Consider the following 18,927-nt stretch of genomic DNA (forward strand, 5'->3'; position numbering starts at 1 on the left):
CACATTAGCCAATAAAAAATGGGTAGATAGAAAGAAAAATGGAGTGTGTGTGAGAGAGAGAGAGACAGAGATCAAGAGAAAGACAGAGAGCGGGAAAGAGATGCTAGCATGATTTTGACCCTGAATTATTTATTCATTAATGCTATATTTTTTTGAAGTGCAATCATTGTATTACTATAAAGGACATGAACATTTATGCCAGATTATTTGAAGCTCTCGCTCATTTCAAGATTGTTTATTTTTCCTTTTTTTCAAGCCAGCACAAAGCTAAATTAATTTCCCCGCTTCCTCATTAATGTTGTCGTAATGTTCATTATCATACCATGACAATGCCTTTTCCCACCCACTGCAAACAGAAAACACTGCCTTGATCTCTGCCACTCCAGACCAGAATGAGAGTGGTTGAGTGCTGGGAGGTATAGTGCTTACTATAATGTCACCATGGAAATATAAACAATTTACCAATTGCTGTGAATATGCGTTTGTTTGTGCTGTGTGAGAGAGAGAGAAAGAGAGAGAGGGAGAGAGAGAAAGATAGAGAGAGAGAGAGAGAGAAAGATAGAGAGAGGGAGAGAGAGAAAGATAGAGAGAGAGAGGGAGAGAGAGATAGAGAGAGAGAGAGAGGGAGAGAGCGGGAGAGAGAGAAAGAGAGAGATAGAGAGAGAAAGAGAGGGAGAGAGAGAAAGAGGGAGAGAGGGAGAGAGACCTTTGTAGTAGGTAGGAGGAGATCATTAGGCCTGGGGGGTGAAGTGGGGTTTGTGGTCAGAGAAGCTGCACCCTTTCCTCTTCACCTGTCACAGGTGGCTCTTTCATGTGTCTGGCCCCTGAATATGGATGGCTGGGGCTGGCCATTAGCTTAATGAGAGGAATGAGGCAAAGAACCTCAAGTGCCACATTAACCAGTCAGAGCCTAGTGATGTTTTCAGAGTTTTGGCCGTCCCCATTTCACCTTACGCATGTGCATAATCTTTTAATGTAAGTAAATGTGTCATGTTTAATTGCCGAGGCATTTTCACTCAGCTCAGTGGAAGGAAAAGGTAAATAAAATAAGGAAATGAAATCACTTGTGTTCTTGTTTGAAAATGAAATGTATTTCTAACAGAACAGCCATGAAGAATATATTACTTTAATGCATGTGACATTAAAGGGGTAATAAATAGGCACTCAAAAAATCATTATGAAAACATCTGGGTCATAAAAAGGAGGTCTGGATGTTGTATTGTAATAATGGCGGTGTAGAAATAATTTCTTAATTAGATGAGCTAGTTCCTATGGCATTTCAGGGGTGGAGAGTACATGTTACGAGAGAGGAGAGCGCGTCTGGGTCCTTGTGTAGTCATTTGTGGCTGTGAAATATGAGGCATTGTGCCTAAACGACCTTTTTGTTAAGCTGCTATTGTAGGGCGATAACTTGCTTTTAATCGGACTCATAAATTCTTGGGTGAGTCAGAATCATGGTCTGCCCATTTGTCAAAAACGTAAACTTTTAAGTGTCTTCTCTCCACTGCTCATTACAACGGAAACTTATCATTTTACCGGCAGCCAATTTTTTTGTCTCTCTCTCAATGGTTTTCAAGTCCGCCAGGAAGAACTGTGATAAGTCTGTCTTTTCTTTTTCTCCTGTATCTTTTTTTCCATTCACCCCCAAATGCTCAAAGCGCACGGCCACGGCCGCGCGATTCCCATGATGTTTTTACGGCCTTTCTGCATTGACCTTGGCAGCAGCGCTCGTATTTGACTCCCCGGCATTCCAGAATATCTCTATGTATCTAGGTTACGATGTAATTGCGTGTCTGTATTCTGCTGCCGGGGGGCACCGAGCTGGCGCGTCCCATGGCCTTTTTTTTTTTTAAAGGAACCGTAGATCCAGTCGCTGAACCCAATCAGTTGTCACTCTCCGTGGCGTAGCGTTACTTACAGCTGTTTCCCCTGTCTCACTCCCCCCCTTCTCTCTCCTGTGACAGGGCCCCCCTCTGCTCCTCAGAACCTGGTCTACAACATCAACCAGACTACGGTGAGCCTGGAGTGGAGTCCCCCAGCGGACGCGGGCGGCCGCAACGACGTCACGTACAGGATTATATGCCGGCGCTGCAGCTGGGAGCCGGAGGAGTGCGTGGCGTGCAGCGGCAACGTGGGCTTCTCGCCCCAGCAGTCTGGATTAGGGGACACCTACGTCACCATCAGCGACCTGCTGGCCCACGCCAACTACACCTTCGAGGTGGAGGCCGTCAACGGCGTGTCCGACCTCAGCCGCACCCAGAGGCTCTTCGCTGCAGTCAGCATCACCACCAGCCAAGCAGGTAGGGGGGAGGGGGAGGGTGGCACCGTCAAGAGTTTTGTAATTGCTCTCATGTTTTTGTTGTTTCACTCTCATGTTTCTCTTAATGGCGGGCTCTTTTATTTATTTTTGTAAAAGTCTCTGATGGTGTGTCTCTGTGTGTCTGTCGATGTGCTGCTGTGAGAGCAATTTTTTCCCTTTTTTTTTGTGAAGAGGCATTCATTTTCACTGGGCGCAGAGCTTGGTTTCACTGATTTCTATGTGTTCCTTGGCTTGAGGCTACGTGCTTTGAAAGAACTGCATGAATTACTTTTGTGGGATAATTTGACAAATGATTTGGCTGTGGCTTTATAGCTATTCATAATTTGCAGTTGGATATTTTTTTTAAAGCGGCGGTTGGCTCTAGTGCATCCCCCTGTGTAAGATGCCGCATTCATGCCCTGCTAGCCATCAATTCTACGAAAAATGACAGACACCCGTCTTCAGCATCACTTCACACATGACAGACTGACATTTCCCTGGATGGCTCCCTAAATGTGTGCAAAATATGTAAAAAGCTCCTCGAAAGTCAGATATATATATCAAGTATGTGGTGAATAATTGTAGATGGGCCTTATCTCTCAGCAAACATTACTGTGAGCATTGCTCCGAGTCCCACCATGGGAGCCCATGCATAGCGCTCACTCTCCGGGGAGCTCCCCCCCGTAATTGAAATGTTGTATCCTTGGCAGCGTACTGCTCCAAATGGCAAAGTAGACCTTTTCTTTTAATGAACCATTTCTATGGAGCCACTAAACAAGATCTCTCTTTCATGCTCAAGCATCCATGAAATGCGATTTGCCTTAAAGTGCATACTGACTATGGTCATTAATAGAGGGGTCGGCCTCCACCGGTAGCCTCAGTGCCATGTCGACAGCATGGTTTATACTGTCAAATGAAGGCATTACAACCATTGGAGATGAACAGCTCTCTGGTGTTTGGAAATACGTGTCTGTTATTATTGCTAACTGCTCCAGTGTAACCCCTTAGGATAGTGATGCTCGTATACTTCATCATGCTTGTAGAAAACGGGGGTGGGGGGGGGGGGGGTGGAGGATATAAACATTACAGCGTCTCGGAAATTGGCGTGTCTGGCAGTCTCTTCCTCAATCTGCCGGCAGGTCAGAGGGAGAGAGAGGGGATAATTGTTGGCGGAGAGCAGCTAGAATGGAAGATGAACTGCCGGGGATGATGTATGTTCAGTGACAGGGTGCATGACAGAGACACACTGGATTGTGCTGAGGGTTTCCTTTGCAAGGACCAAGGACGAAAGGACACATCATTTGAAGGAGGTGGGGGTAGGGGGTACCCATAGTCTTATTACAAATGCCAATTCACTCTGAAATGATGGCAATGGTATCGAAAGGCAGCTGTTACGCTGGTAAAAAATCAGTCCTCTACGAAATTAATTAGGAGTCGAGGTAGACAGTAAGCATGAAGGAAATACATAATCATGTGTCAGCAGTATAGATCCTTGCACATACGCAGACTGAAACTATCCAGCTTGCTGTTTTAGCAGGAGTGGCCTCAGTACCCTTATGGAAGATTCAGGCTTCTGGTTTGGACCAAGCAAGGGACAGCCCTTATTATTGCCAGACCCCTTGTTTTTACTTTTTCATCTAAAATTGTGCTGTATTGATTAACCTTTTAGGCCTGAAGAAACAGTCTGAAGAAAGAGCTAGTGAGCAGAGAGATACAGACCTGTACATCTCCCCACAGCATGATAATGAGTGTGGGGTATGGGGCTGTTGATGGAGGGTGTGTATGGGGGATGGGGGATGGGGGGTGTTGAGGTGTCGACTGTGCACTGCATGAATGCAGATGGTTATGCATCTGATGAGGAATTCACACCTCAACTAATTATACAGATGGAACTGTCTCGGGTGAGGCGAGAACCAGGAAAGGTGCTGAGTACTTATTGTTCCCTGAAACCTAATTACTGCTCAACTCTGACTTAAATGAGTTTAAATGGTGAGTGTTTTTAAAATGGCAGGATCATCATCGTTGCGCGCTCGCTGGTGTGTGTGTGTGTGTGTGTGTGTTTGTACGGGTGTCTCCTGTCTGCGTCCACCTCCCATGATGATTGCGAGTCAGTGTGATCTTTGTCGGATATGACATGGGAACTTTGGCGGAGTGCATTTCAATCAGGCCTCCTTTGTCACGGGACGACTCTACAGAGCTGCCCTGGACGCCACTCTTTGTTCCCATCCTCATGCAGCTCACTTGTAAACAAGGCACTTTGTTCTTTCAGAGGCCTGTGAGTGGGAATTTCGTATGGAAGAACTATTAATATTTATTCAAGGGCGCATTTGCTATTCCAGCCCAAATACCCCTCTGAGGAGAGCAGAGCAGAAATAGGATTGGCCTCAGCTGCTTACTGGGGGCCCAGACCTTCTGTGTCAGCCTGGCGGAGGCTGTTCAGGTGCAGAGACAGCAAGAGGCATAAGGCACGTAATAAAGAGGGCGGATGAGTCGCCGTGGAAATTGATTTTAATGCCAAATGCATAAATGTCGCGCGACGGCTGTGTACAGGCTATGCACCGATGCCTGGCTCTGCCGACACGGAGCGATATTTTTTTTGCAGAAAAACTCTGGTCCAGCTATCAGTGAGTTCAAGTGTGTGATTTGTAATCCACTTTGTGAAAGGACTCGTTTATATCTGAAATGCATTATGGTGAATGTATTATTTATATATTTTCAAGTTCTTTTTTTTTTTTTTTTTTTTTTCTGAAATGGCGACTTTAACTTCTGCCCATAACCAGATGTGCTGTAGGCCAGCCAGGGCAACTCCTATTTATGTTACTCATACACTGTCACACAACAGATAAAAGTTAAGCTCATTCAACAATGTATGGGTTAATCTCCATTCATCTTCTATTCTTCATGCTTCTCTGGCACTTCCTACTTAAAAGGAAAGCTGCACGTGTAAGAATGTTCAAACATTCAGAGAGAGTTGGTGTTCCCTCAGCTACCTTTTTTTGTTAATGGAAAAAAAATTAGCACGCTTCAATGTAGACTAAGCATTTCTCTTTGATCTGAAAAGCCTCTGTACCTTGCTGTGCGTGAGAAGCAAATAGTATTGAGAATAGCTTGCTTTTAGCAGTCTGCCATAGCTGGCATTGTGTGCCTCTTCTTCTCTGTACACTGGCAGTCATTTGCATTAGGGATGCACCACTATGGATTTTCTGGGCTGATAACAATAAAAGAAGTTTCCACTATTGTGCACCATTGATGTGCACTGAGCTGTTTTGCAGAGTCTAGTTTTTCATTGAACAATTTAAGCCGAACGAATATCTCTCCAATGTTTTTTTTGTTGCATTTGGTTTTAAGGGAGATTTATGGGCTAACACAGCTTTTGAAGTCAAGAAAGACTAGCAATGCCATGCATTCATTTACATGGCCAAGCTGCAAGTCTTTATACACTGGTTAATGGGACACTCAAAAGTTCAGACTTAAGACCTTAGGCCATGACTAGTATGCATAGTTATGCTGTAGTGTATATTATATTTTCTCCATAGTGACCATCTGGGAACAGTGAGAAGATGTCTTGCTAAAGGATTTGCAGCAATAGAGTGCTAGATTTGAGGGACTCTTTAGCTGACCAGTGAAGTGAATGGTCTCTCTGTCGAGGGTCTGTGTGTGTGTGGTGTCACATTACCTGCCCTGACCACCTACTCTTTTCTCCCTCTCCCTCTCCCTCTCCCTCTCCCTCTTCCTCTTTTTCTCTCGCTCTCCTTTAAAGCATCGCCCCACACAGCAGCTGTCATTTGATGAGAGCTGGACGAAACAGTGATATTCAGCAGCCGCGCTAAAGCGATGGTGGTCTCACCAGGCGCAGGCTTTCAGCACTTAACCTGTAGCTTTCTCGCAAATGCCTCCTGATTTGTCTGTCACCCAATCCGTCAGCAATGAATAATTTTCATGGAAGGTGCACTTTAATTACTTTCCCATTTAAATGGCATTATCGTGCCCTATCTAGGTAATTAATCTCCCCAAGTATCCTGTTTCAGCCTTTTATTGCTGGCAGCCGCGGCCCCCCAAATCCCCCTGAATCTTCTGTGCTTGAGCGAGCACCACCTCACAGTAGCCCCTGTTCCCTTTTTTCCCCTTGAGTTGGTCCCTATCACGTCAAGTGGACAGGCTGCAGGGCAGGGCAGGGCCGGCCCTCGCGGAGGAAACCCAGGGCTTTAAGTGCGTCACGCTCCCCCTGTCCGCAAGGGCGTCCGCACGCCCAGCTCTCCGCCCGGGCAGGACACGGGCAGGACACGGGCGCCTTTTTTTTACACGCAGTCTGGAGAGCTGCAATGACAGATTTGTCACCCGCCAATAAATGTCGCCGGAAAATATGGCAAATTTATCCTCCATCCTGTTAATAGGTCTGCTAATTCTGCTGAGAAAAAGAGATGTGTCTCTCTGACCGTTTTATATTATATTTTTTCACAGACCATCTGTGTGTTTGCAGGAGGGTGTGTATGTGTGTGTGTGGGGGAGGCTTGTCTTTGGTGTGTGTGATAATACGTGTGTGTTTGAGTTTGTGTGTCGGTGGGACATGTTAGCATGGCTTTCATTTGATACACACTTGTGAAAGCTGTAACTTTCATGATTAGGACGCCTTGTGCCTCAGCTGGGAGTCTGTCTGAGTTGAAAGACAATGCTGGCTCTCATTCGGTTTCATCTCCCAGCCTGCGAAGCAGCAACGAAGTTTCTTAAGTTTTCCACAAGTAAATACATTGTTAATGGCTGCAAGAAAAGAAAATCCTGAAATGGAGACGTGTCCCCTTTGAGGGGAGGCGTACACAATGTACTGAATCTCCTGGACATACCTCAGAGCTTAAATTCTCCTTACATTTGAAGGAAAAGCTAAAAATCACCAATATGTAATCAATAACCGCACAGCATTGTGTAATCAATAACCACACAGCATTATGTATTGCTGCGCGTTCGACAAGCCATAGACTGGGTAGCGGTCCCGGAGGTCTTAAGAAATATTATACTGAACGGAAATGGAAATCTTTTACCAGATTCATTTTAGCTCGGCGGGTCATTGTCCACGGTGTTTGAGTGGCAGACACTAATTGGAGCAGTCTGTATGGATAATACAGGGGAGAGTTATGATAAATAACAGCATGAGAACCTGGGAACAATGCACCCGTAATGAAAATATATCTGATGGTGAGGAGGCTTTTGTCCAGTGTCCATTATGAATGAATGAGAATGAATGATTGTCGGGGAGATAAAACTGTATTTTCAGCACACCATTATCTTGTTTTTCACCCGGCTATTCTCATATTGATTACTTACTTTTTTAAAGAGGGTTTTTTTTGGGTTATGAATTAATTCGTAATTTTATGCCTTCATAAAGGAGTACAAGAGTCAAGAGTGTTTCAGCAAAAAGTATTCTTGAACTTGTCCATTTTGAAAAGCATTATTTTGTGCTATTTCTGAAAGGTGATTTGTGTGTTCAGAGACTACACAGGCAGGCTATTGTTAAGATCACATAAGTTCTGAGCTGTCTGCCCATGCTATGCAGAGCCTTCTCTCTTTACTGCCCTTGTATGACTGATGGCACAGTAAACCTGTCTATCTATCTGTCTGTCAGTCCATCTGTCTGTCTCTCTTCCTCTCCCCCTCTTCTCTCTCGCCCTCCCCTCCCCCTCTCTTTCCCTCCAATGCATGAGTTGAGTGACAGGTCCCACACTTAAGGCTGAACCTGCAGCAGACTGTCACCATTGCAGAAACGTGTTTCATTTCCTGTCAGAGGGAAAGGCACCCTGAGTAATAAGGCCTGAACTGTGATGCATGTCAAAGGTAGCTGATAGGGCCTAAGTCCCTATGAACACACACTGGTCAGCCATAACTCTATTCTCTTGGTGCTAGTGGCGTGCTATGTGAAAGGAGTGTTTTTTTTTTTTTTTACAAAACAGCTGTGGTATTTGGGGAGGTCTTGTAAAGCAGTATGTTTTAGTTGCTGTGACAGGTAGAAATCTAACTGCCACGTCCTGGGAAACGATGCCTGCAGTCTAATGTTAGAGATATTTGATATCTTGCCACAGTCTATTTCAGCTTGTCACAATATCTCCAGAGTACAATATATATACTTCTATGTTCACACAACTGCACTCTGCTCTGATCGCACTGTGTCGGTACACCCCAGTCAAGCCATTGTTCCCAATATCTCAGACTAATGGAGTTATTTTGCGCCCAAAAAAAATAAAAAAATTAATACAATTTTGTTAGGAGTTTGTGAGTTTTGTCACACGGAAGGAAATGAAGGGCATGATGGGAAAAAAAGTTCTTCTTTTCATTCTCTCATTGTCTCATCAACATACTGTCTCCTGCGGTGAGGAGAACTAATTATGTCTTCAACCCCCCTGGTTCACCCCCCCTCCCCTTTCCTCACATCATCACGCATAGAAATGATAATGAGTTTGAGTCACGACCGACTCTACCATGGGGGGGGGGGGGGAGAAGAAGGGGAACCCAGACACAACCCAGCTCACTCGGAGCGGCAGCGGGCACCCCCCGCCACAGCCCGTTATTACTAACCTCTCAACCTCTGGAAGGTGTCGCGTCAAAACGCCTTAGCATTCGGCCTAGAGTTGTGGCGGGCACCTGCTAGTTTTCATCAGCTGGCGGGCCCCACCTCACGTGCTGACAGCGTCCCAGCGCTAATGCCTTTTTATCAAAGCTGGGGGAATATATGACTGCCATCTGGTGCCGTGCTTTTAATGGCACAGTGTAAAACAACAGTAAAAAGATTATGGCGCTCACAGACGGGTGTGTGAGAATTCGCTCTGGAGCAGATGGAGAGCACATCTGACCTGAGTGTGTTAGTTAGTGGGCTGTGGAGGAGGCTGACAATGCTGAGAGAGAAATGGTTGTGTGTGCTTTTGTAAAGTCCCTGGCTTCGGCGTCTCCAGTTCCCTGCTGATCCATCAGGGCCTTGGTACGGTGAAATCATTAGCGGATTGAAAGGCTTTTGTTAATTCCCAGGCCAGTTGGGCCCTTTCTCCGTATTTTCATTGAGGTTTCAAAAAGTATGTTTATTGTGTGTGTGTATGTCTGATATGAGACTTTCATCGGGACAAGTGTAAGGCAGTGATGAATTTAATTGGATGGCCAACCTTGGACATGTCATTTTACGCAACCTTCTGGAGTGTGCCGCTCAAAGTGAGTTTTTTTTTTTGCTTTGTGATTCTTTTCAAAAAAGTCCTCAAAATGAACAAGCTCAAACTGACCAGTTTCCGTACAAAAGAATAGTTTTCCTCTGACAGGAGCAACTCATCTAAAAAGAAGAATGAAAATAAAGCAGATCATTGACCTCTGGTTATCAGGGCATAGTAGAGAGAGCTACTGTGAAGAGAGTGTAAAACATTACCAAATCATCTATTTGCACAATATTATTTGCAAAAAAAGTGCAACAAAACCTTTAACTTACAAACACTGAGTATCAGGAAAAAGATAAGAGAGATGCAATCTAAAACAAAAGCATGCGTTTTGAAATGCACTACACTCACAAAGATGTCTACACTATAGAGAAAAACACCTGGGCCTGTATTCACAAAGCATCCACTAAGAGTACTAAACGTTTTTCTCCTAAATCCTATCCCCAAAGCTGCTGAGCCCAACGTTCACAAAGGAAAAGCAAAAACCCCTAAGCTAAGAAAAAGACTCCGTTGCTATGGCTAGTCGTCAAGTCAAGTCTCATGCACAAGCTTGCTTTCAAAGACCTCTGTAATTGGTTGATGAGAGACAGGTCTGTGCCGGTGAGTAGGCATGCCCTTCATAGACTTCCACGAAGAACGACAAATAAATAAATACGTGACACAAAGTAATAATGGAATACGTCACCCTCAAACCAAAGTATCTCTGCACAGTTAAAAACAAGTACATCTGTATGATGACATGTTTGTGTACACAGGAGCTAGTTTGATTTTACAATCAAACATTACATTCATTTCGATTTTGCCACTGAGTGGGTTGTTTCAGTTGACTGACGTGATTGCCTCCCTTCTGAGCTCCATAGGCTCATTACTCCATGTTGATTGATACGGTATCTTTTGCAGTAATTCTGCCTCTGCATTCCAAAACATTGTAATGTTGAACGATAGATACTGCCATTTTCCGTTATTTGGGAGTTGGTCTTAGTGTTATTTGTAGGAGTTTCTCCTAAATGGGCAAGTTTTGAGGTACGTCTAAGCCTTCAGCTTAAGATGCTCTGTGAATATGGGCCCAGGTATGTCTGCTACACCATAGGGAAAGGCTTGACAGACTTGTTTTCCTGTAATGTCTGGATACAGCGTCTGTGTGCACCAACTTTTGATCTCTCCAAGAATCCCGCAGGATCTACCATATGATCCTCTTCCAAAGACACAGGGCTCTGTTGTCAGTGTATTATGCTCCAAGGTACAATGACATTTCAATGAAACTGGGAAGGCCACATATCCTTCGAGAAGAGTGTTAGAGTCAAAAATGTTTTTAATTCTTTGAGTTTGCCGTGAATTGCCTTGCTGCCATGCTCCTGGCTTGGATAGCCGACTGCCAGCACGTGTTGTCATATTTAGTGCAGCATTCAAAGCAGGCCCCAGCTTGACAAGCGTTCTGCTCTCAGACTGCATTAGGTGTCAACAACCTGGCTGGAGTCGAGGACATCGCTGTGATACACACTGCTGCATGCTCCATTGTTTTCCCTCTACAACATGTAAACGGACAGATTACATCTTCTAACGGTGTAGGCAGATACATCTTCTAGCTGTGTAGGCTGATACATCTTCTAGTGGTGTAGGCTGATACATCTTCTAGGATTGTTTTCGAAATTTTACATTGTGAGATAATCCTTCTTTCCTTTTTTCAGTAACTGTTACTTTAGCAGAATAGCTGCATGGGGCATAGCAGAGCAGTAAGTGAGAGAAAAAGGCCCTATTCTGCTTGATGTGTGCTCATGATGAATATTGACAGGCCCATCAACACATGAGCTTGGGCTGCTCTCTTTCTCTCTCTGTCTGGCGGGTGGGCAACAGGTGTTACAGGGAGGGCCACACAGCGGGTCTTTATCAGTTGTTAGTTTTGTTACCTCCAGCTTACAGAAAGCAATCCCATATAAATTGATTGAAAGTTCCTGTATTTACATAATAATACGGCAACATCCTCCAATTAACGGGCAACCAAGTAGACCTGGATGTTCTAAGAAAAGCTGCTCGGTGACACAAAGAGAGGTAAATGCGTCTGTCTGCCAGTGTGTATTGGGTAATTGGGAAAAGGGGGTTGGCATAGAGACCAAGACGCCCTGAAAGCAAACGATTGTCCAGCCCTCCCACTTAGAGCTAAGCCTCTGTCCTAATGTCCCAACAAGGAAAACATGCCAATTACTGTAGTGCTAAATCACACCGCTCCTAAAGGCACAGCAACACCTGGGCTGGGTGTCTCAAAAGCATGGTTAGAATAGTAGCCTACAGCCTCAGTAGGACCTAGGCCTCGCACACTAGTACTAGCAGGAAGTGGAGGAGATTGGAGAGTGTTCCATCCGAGAGAAAAGAAATATAATAATGAATAAATATGAAATTGAAAAACTGTGAGAGCTGAGGTCAGTGCTGTAAGAAAGCAGATATGTACGCATCAGAAAACATGTCTAGGGCCCACACTTCCTCTCTAATCTCCAATCCGCATTGTGCCCGTCTGAAACAGCGAGTGGGCTATAGATGGGAATAGCTATCCTTCAGCATTGAGGATTTAAGGCAATTAAGCCTACAGGACAAAGAACAGGATACAGCGGCTTTTGTAATGGTGCCGTTTGATTAATGGCAATTGTGTTAGAGCAGAGCATTTTAAGAGACAACACAATTAAAAGAGCTGCAAGATAATGACTACTGGTTAGTTCCACGTGGAGACTGTGGGTTTTATGTGACTGGGAGCAGATATTTACTTAAGTGATGGACCTGGCTTCCTCTTCTTTCTTCTACAAATGCTCCCATGTGAGGGGGGAAAAAAACAGGCATGATGAGAAGTTGTTGGACATTTAATACCTGTCTTTTCTTTGAATTAAAGGAAGAAAAGTAAAAACTGAGAGTGAAGACTTCATTTTTTTGTGTGTCTGGCTGCGCTCCAAACTTTAATCAGGCCCCAACTTCAAAGCGTCTGCCAGGCTTTCTGTTTGGCTCTTACGTTTCAATCCTTTCCATTCGCTGTGCTCCTTTCATGCTGGCAGAGAGAGTGATTCATCTGCTCAGCCCAGCTAACTTTTATTTGACCATTCCTTGGGTTTGTCATTATCAGGAACTTCCAATAACCCCCTCCACAAAGGCATCGAAATGTTGCTTTGATCCTAAATTAGAAAACATTATCCAGGTAATAGAGCAATTACAAAAAAAATGTGTCTTCAGTGATTACTTAATGACACATCATTTGTGACCTAATCCGTATTTATTTCAAACACATTTCTCTGCTCTTTCTGTAGTGCTTTGCAATCAAACACAATTAAAGTAATTGGCCTGACCTTTGGTGACAGTGTTTATGGTTTGATAGTCGTACACTGTCCATTGGATACACAGCTGTTTCTTCCTCGTTTGCTCTTATTATTGCATTCTCTTTTAAGACACGGCACTGCCATATTTAATGCTCTTTTGCTGTGAACAATGGCAATCTTTTTACATTTTCACATATCTCATTTTTATGCATCATTTGACCCATCTCCTCGTCACTTTGATGAATAAACAAGAATGCTCATTGAAACGTGATTCTACTCGCCATGGGAAAGAGAATTTTGATCAACTGTTTGTTTCAGCCTGTAATAATACAACATGTCATGTGTGTTTTTCCAACTGTCGAAAAGAAAGCTATCTATAAATATCTCAAGACATTCCATAATACATAACATGTACTTGTTTATGGTTTCTAGAGCAATAACTGTTTACAATAAATAAATGAATATGTGAAATGCATTAAATTGGGGGATTATAGCAACCTGCAACATATACTGCAACGTTTTGAGAAGATAAGCCTTACTTTAAATGCATATTGATTCATGAGATTAACAAAGGAATCAGGAAAACCTCGAAACAGGACACTAGGAGCTTTAGAGGAGTGTATACCACCTGAGTCTATTCGAACGGGGCCAAAATACCATGTCATAGCAGAGATTGAAGGACACTGTATTTAGAGCATTACGAGTCCTAGCCATACCTGCCAACCCCCAGCACATAAAACAGTATTAAGGTTGTTGTCATTTAACAAAACAGTGGTGAAGTGGATTAGGATTAGCTCTCATGTCAGGGAATAAGGCTAGCCTCTTTATTTGATCCGCTATGTGTTCTCCTGATCATGCGCCAGTTATAGGCAGATTTGGCAAAGCAACGTAGTCTTCTCATACCAGCCAATCATAGAGAAAGAGGAGTTATATACGTGGAAAGGTGTGTGTGTGTGTGTGTGTGTGTGTGTGTGCGTGTGTGTGTGTCTGTGTATGTGTGTGAGTCTGTGTGTGTGTGAGAGAGTCTATGTGTGTGTGTGTGTGTGTGTGTGTGTGTGTGTGTGTGTGTGTGTGTGTGTGTGTGTGTGTGTGTGTGTGTGTGTGTGTGTGTGTGTGTGTGTGTGAGGGAGTCAAAGGACACGGAGAGCCTCTCCTTTGTGTGCAGTAGTGAAAGTCTCAGTTGTCTGGAGTTTGGCCTTGGTGCCCTGAGAGAGGCCATTGTTTTAGCAGGTAGCATATCACTCAACGCAGCTCAGGTTGCAGACATTTGAAATCACCGACTGATTCCTGGGCGGGGTGGGAAAAAAAACTCAAAGAATAATCAGCCTTTTCACCTGGTATTCAGCGTTCTCCCAGTCCTGAGCCGGGAACTGAAGACTCCAATGAGCTTTATGCGGGCAAAGAGCTTTCAGCACGCACGTAACAATAAATCTTCATTACAGGCGGGATGAGAACTGATTGTGATAGGCAAAGAAGTGTGGAAATCAGCTTGGTTGTCTTCAAGAGAACAAAAAAAAATCCCCCAAAAAAGAGCTTAAGTCTTTCATCTTGTGATATAGGAAACCCTTTCAGGATGAGTCCTTTTTGGTCGTGCAAGAAACAGCAGTCATGCACTCATCTCCTGCTGTCCAAACCACAGAAGTGATGTAGAGTCGCTCTTAGCTTATCATCGGTTCTGCCAGCTTGTTGTTACTCACGTCGGTGTAGGAAGGTGTGGAAAGTACCTGCTGAGTGTGGCTGACCGTGGGCTTGGCTCCTAATGTGGTGCCTGGTGCCGTGTCCTTTCATGTTAGTCAGACTGTAATGAAGACTTCAAGTCTCCGTGAGACAGATGAAGGATTGGGCAGCTTACTGATGGTGACAGATGCAACAAAACAAACAGAGCGCTGGGGGTGACTCAGGAGACTTTTACGCAAGAGCAGCTGCCGCGGTCTGGCCTCTGCGGAGCTCTGTGTTTTAGTCTGGAGTGTCTGGAAGCTGTGTTACTCATCATGACTGCTGCTAGCGACTGTAGCGACCTGGGGATTACTCCGTATTTACTTCACAGGGTGTGTGCCGCGTGCCGGAGTGTGGCTCGCAGACATCAGTTTGTTATTATTTTTAAAAAGGGACGGGCACTCCTGGCTGTTACGCAGGAATGAGTCTTGCTCATCAGTAACGCCCACTCTTAGGTGCCTTGTGTTTCCATGGAAGGTCATTATTGCCCCCGGGGCAGCCCAGGTGCCTTCACGAGGTGTGGAAGTGTTAGAGTGTTACCTCAGCCATGACAGAGCTGAAGGCACAATGAGGGGTTTTCGGGGCGATTCTGGTGTTTCTGGTGACGGTCGGTCAGGCTTTATTGGGTTACGCGGCATGTGTGTATGTGTGCTGTGAGGCATGGTGTGTGTGTGTGTGTGTGTGTGTGTGTGTGTGTCCGTGCGTGTGTGTGTGCGTGTGTGACTGTGTGTGTGTATCTGTGTGTGTGTGTGTGTGTGTGTGTGTGTGTGTGTGTGTGTGTGTGTGTGTGTGTGTGCTGTGAGGCATGGTGTGTGTGTGTGTGTGTGTGTGTGTGTGTGTGTGTGTGTGTGTGTGCTGTGAGGCATGGCGCTGGGAGGGAACGTGTGGCTGTGACCTAACCTCAAGCACCCCACCTCACCTGCACCACAATAGCCAGTCATTTAAAGTGGGGGGCCGTTGCCATGGGCAACGTGAACCTGGCTGAGCCAAAAAGAAATAGCATAGCCTCCCTTTTTCCTTTTTTTTGTTTGGTTCTGTTTTGTTTTGGCTGCAATCTGAGCTGTTTTTCATTTTGTGTTTTGTCTGGCCTGGGCCAAAATTCAAGGGTTTGTTGAACAAGACCAGCTTCGCTCTCATCTCTTTCCTGCTTTCTGATGCCAATTTCTACCACAATGGAGCATGTCCACACTTTTGCAGATGCGCCCCCTCGCCTGACAAATGATTGCATTGTCTCGGGCCAAATGAAGAATCACCAAACACACATGCAGATCACACAAACACATAAAAATAAAGGAAGGCTGCCTTTTAACTGCTCGCTTTTTGTCCAACACCATGTTTAATGTGCCTGCCACAGCAAGGTATGCAGTGGCGGGCTCTAACGCTGAATATGTTGTCCTCATCATAACACAAACACACACAGCTGTCCAAACTGATTTGTTTGGCTTCGGGGGTTGCTCCTCTTCGAGGATGAACAGTGATCCATTTTCCAGCTTTGATTTGCGAGTGGTGATGCATCGAGGGCTCTGCACTTCACAGCAGAATTCAGCGCTCGCGAGCCCGCTCAGGAGAACACTGCAAATTACAGGACCGGGGGTCTCTGGGTAGGAGTCTGCCGGCGTGGAAGTTGTCCAAGTTTGTGATTAAAGAGCATATGAGGTTTGATTAATGTGATCATCTCTGTGATGACAGAGGTATTTCGGTAATAAATGGATGTTTAGGATGCCAACTCCGACTGATCATTTGCTCCCCTGGTTTCTGTGGAACAGTTTAGCTGTATTAATACAAAATTTTAATATCCTCTCAGCACTACTATGCCAAACATATGATTTATTCACTGCTGATAAAGGAAGCAGAGCTCAGGCATGGAGGCCTGCCTCAGTAGGAACACAGAGATAAGGGGCCTTGGATGCCTTACAAAAGCCCTAAATAACAGGAGTGTTTCTGACCTCAGACCACCCTTTATTTTAAAGCCTTTTTGTGAATAATCTACCGGTGATGTGTTCCTATGTACTCTACTAGTGTGTGTGTGTGTGTGAGAGACAGGGAAAGAGAGAGAGAGAGAAACTCCAAAGGCTTAAGGATGTACTTTGACATTTAATAGAAATGAGGAGGTTCGGGTCCTCCTGGCTGGTTAGTGACTCCTGTGAATACCTGCAGCCACAAAGCCAGGCTTCAGAGCCCTGACATCACATCCAGACCTTCCTGTTATTAAGATAAAGTCAGCGGGTAGGCAAACACACATATGTGTGCTTAGGCCAACCTTGTATCTGGAAAGACACATCTTGTAGCAGCTCATAGCGGAAAGGTCACAGGGAGGAGCGATAAGCAAAGCCAGGTACAGGCTAAATTACTGAGCGCCCCAGGATTTGCATTTCTCATCTGGTTTACGTCTCCGTTAGCTTGGAGTATTCACTGTGACATTCTACGTGTGGGGAGGTAGTTCAGAATCACCGTTCTGAAATGGCTCGGAAGAAAGGAGTTAAGAGCTGGCATGGCTGATTTTTATGACTTCAACATCCACCAGCCCGTTCCAGTATCCAGACGCAAATACTCGTACACAATTTGCGCTGTAATGTCAGTAGATCTCAGGAAATTCTGCAATTAGGAGTGTATACACGGCACTGTACGGCCTCCAGAGAGCTAATGCTTTGATTAAGTGGGCTCGGACTGAGAACTGACTGAGCAAATCTTGGAGATTTATTTACAAATCCTCAGAGCTTTACCTCAGTTTCTGACCTTGTCATTTATTCCAGAACGACCTCCCGGAAAACACGCCTGTGTTTTGTAGAATTTATATTTTTCTCTTCCTCTTGTCGACTTGTGTTTATTGTCGGTGAAATTTTGATTGCTTATAAAAGTCAACAAAAGCCCATACTTGGCAGCGCATGAAATGTATGGTATGAGACTGAGCTTTGTCCTTCCCAGGGGGAACGGCACAGGATTTGTGGTAAATGTAAATGAGCTGTGGGGTACGTAGTTTAAAATGATGATGTTATCACATTTAAAGAGAGTACATGTCTCCTCTGGGTTGAATCAGTTTCCTAGAAGTTTAATAACCTTGCTTGAATAGCCATGTATAAATTAAATGCCATATACTTTATTGTCTCTTTTATTTCACCTCATGATTTTATTGTAGAGACAACAAGACAAACAGAAACCAAATCGAAGCAGAATTTGTGTTTTGCTGGTATTTGTATGGTTCTTGCAGTTTTGCCTGCAGGTACAACAGAAAGTCAAAGTACAGTTCCTTTCAGATTTAGATTTTTAGTGGGGTTAGACGTGGATTTGCTAGCATTGATTTTATCCATCGATAATTACAATGATTATGGACAATGCTTTGCATACTTTCCCATGAAAACAGAGTTTTTGAGATGGGGCACTTTTAGTAGCTGGACAGGCCATGAGTGTGTTTGGATTAGATGATGATAGGCTCCCGGCCCAGATCCCTAATTTGGACCCTGACACCAAGTAGTGGAGTGGAGTGGGTTTCCTGTAAGTGGAGACCCCGCTGGTTAAACAATTATGTGACAGAGATGACCAGTGATTACTGCCTCTGTTACAGTACGGAAGAGCATTCAGAGCTGATGACTGAGTTCTCAGCGTGGGACCACATCACAGGTTAAAAGGGACTCTGTCCACGCGCAGCCATGCGCAAGTTCAGCCATGCGCAATGCTCATGTCAGCTAACGTACCATGAACAGGTTGCGAGCCCCATTGCAATTTCCTTAACTGAGAGAGAAATCAGCAGCGCAGATTTAGGGATTTTATGGTTTTTGACCAGCGTCTATTTTTTCCATCTGTTCTCTACAGCAACAGTATTTACCCGTCCAGTAGGGGGGATGGAAGGGTTAATGCACAGATGCCCCATATATATATATACATATATATATATATATATGCAGTATGTCGTACCAGGGTCTGCACTGCTGCTAATACAGTATTGGGTTGTAGTATGCAGTCCAGCACTATACTGACCTCTTTAAAGTTTTCAATGCATATAATTGTATGTGAAAATTATATTTGTCATGTTTTGTGTGTGTGTAATGCTCCTGGGAAAACATTTGGTATTTTTGTGAGGATATACTGGGGCCCCAATGAAAACAAATGTATTAAAAAAAGATGAAAGGACGAAAAGGTCTTTGACATGAAGATAATGATGTGAGACTGATACGTTATAGCATTGATGGGTTGTCAGTGAGGAATGATTTGATGTGTATTAATCATCTGCACATCAGACTGAAAGGTGTCAGCTCTCATACAAGCACACGACTCTCCTTGAAATCACGGTTATTATTCAATTAGACTGAAGTATGGCCTTCATGCTGACCCGTCTTTTGAAGGCACAGGGGTCAAAAGTCCTGTCTTGTCAGTCATTTTTTCAGAAGTTCTGGATTCTAGCTTCTCGTGCTCTGCCTTATAAGCCAGGATTTCT

At 44.5% G+C, this 18,927-nt stretch overlaps 1 protein-coding gene across 7 annotated transcripts in view; it reads left to right on the forward strand.

Moving 5' to 3' along the window:
- epha7 (eph receptor A7) overlaps window positions 1-18,927 on the forward strand; it is a 54,782-nt gene that overhangs the window by 18,654 nt on the left and 17,201 nt on the right. For all 7 annotated transcript variants that reach the window (XM_031581120.2, XM_031581121.2, XM_031581123.2 and 4 more), the window contains exon 5: window positions 1,965-2,300. In XM_031581120.2, coding sequence (XP_031436980.1) covers window positions 1,965-2,300 — 336 coding nt within the window. The remainder of the gene's footprint in view (window positions 1-1,964; window positions 2,301-18,927) is intronic.

Source organism: Clupea harengus, chromosome 15 (genome assembly GCF_900700415.2).
Source record: "Clupea harengus chromosome 15, Ch_v2.0.2, whole genome shotgun sequence".
Lineage (NCBI taxonomy): Eukaryota > Metazoa > Chordata > Actinopteri > Clupeiformes > Clupeidae > Clupea > Clupea harengus.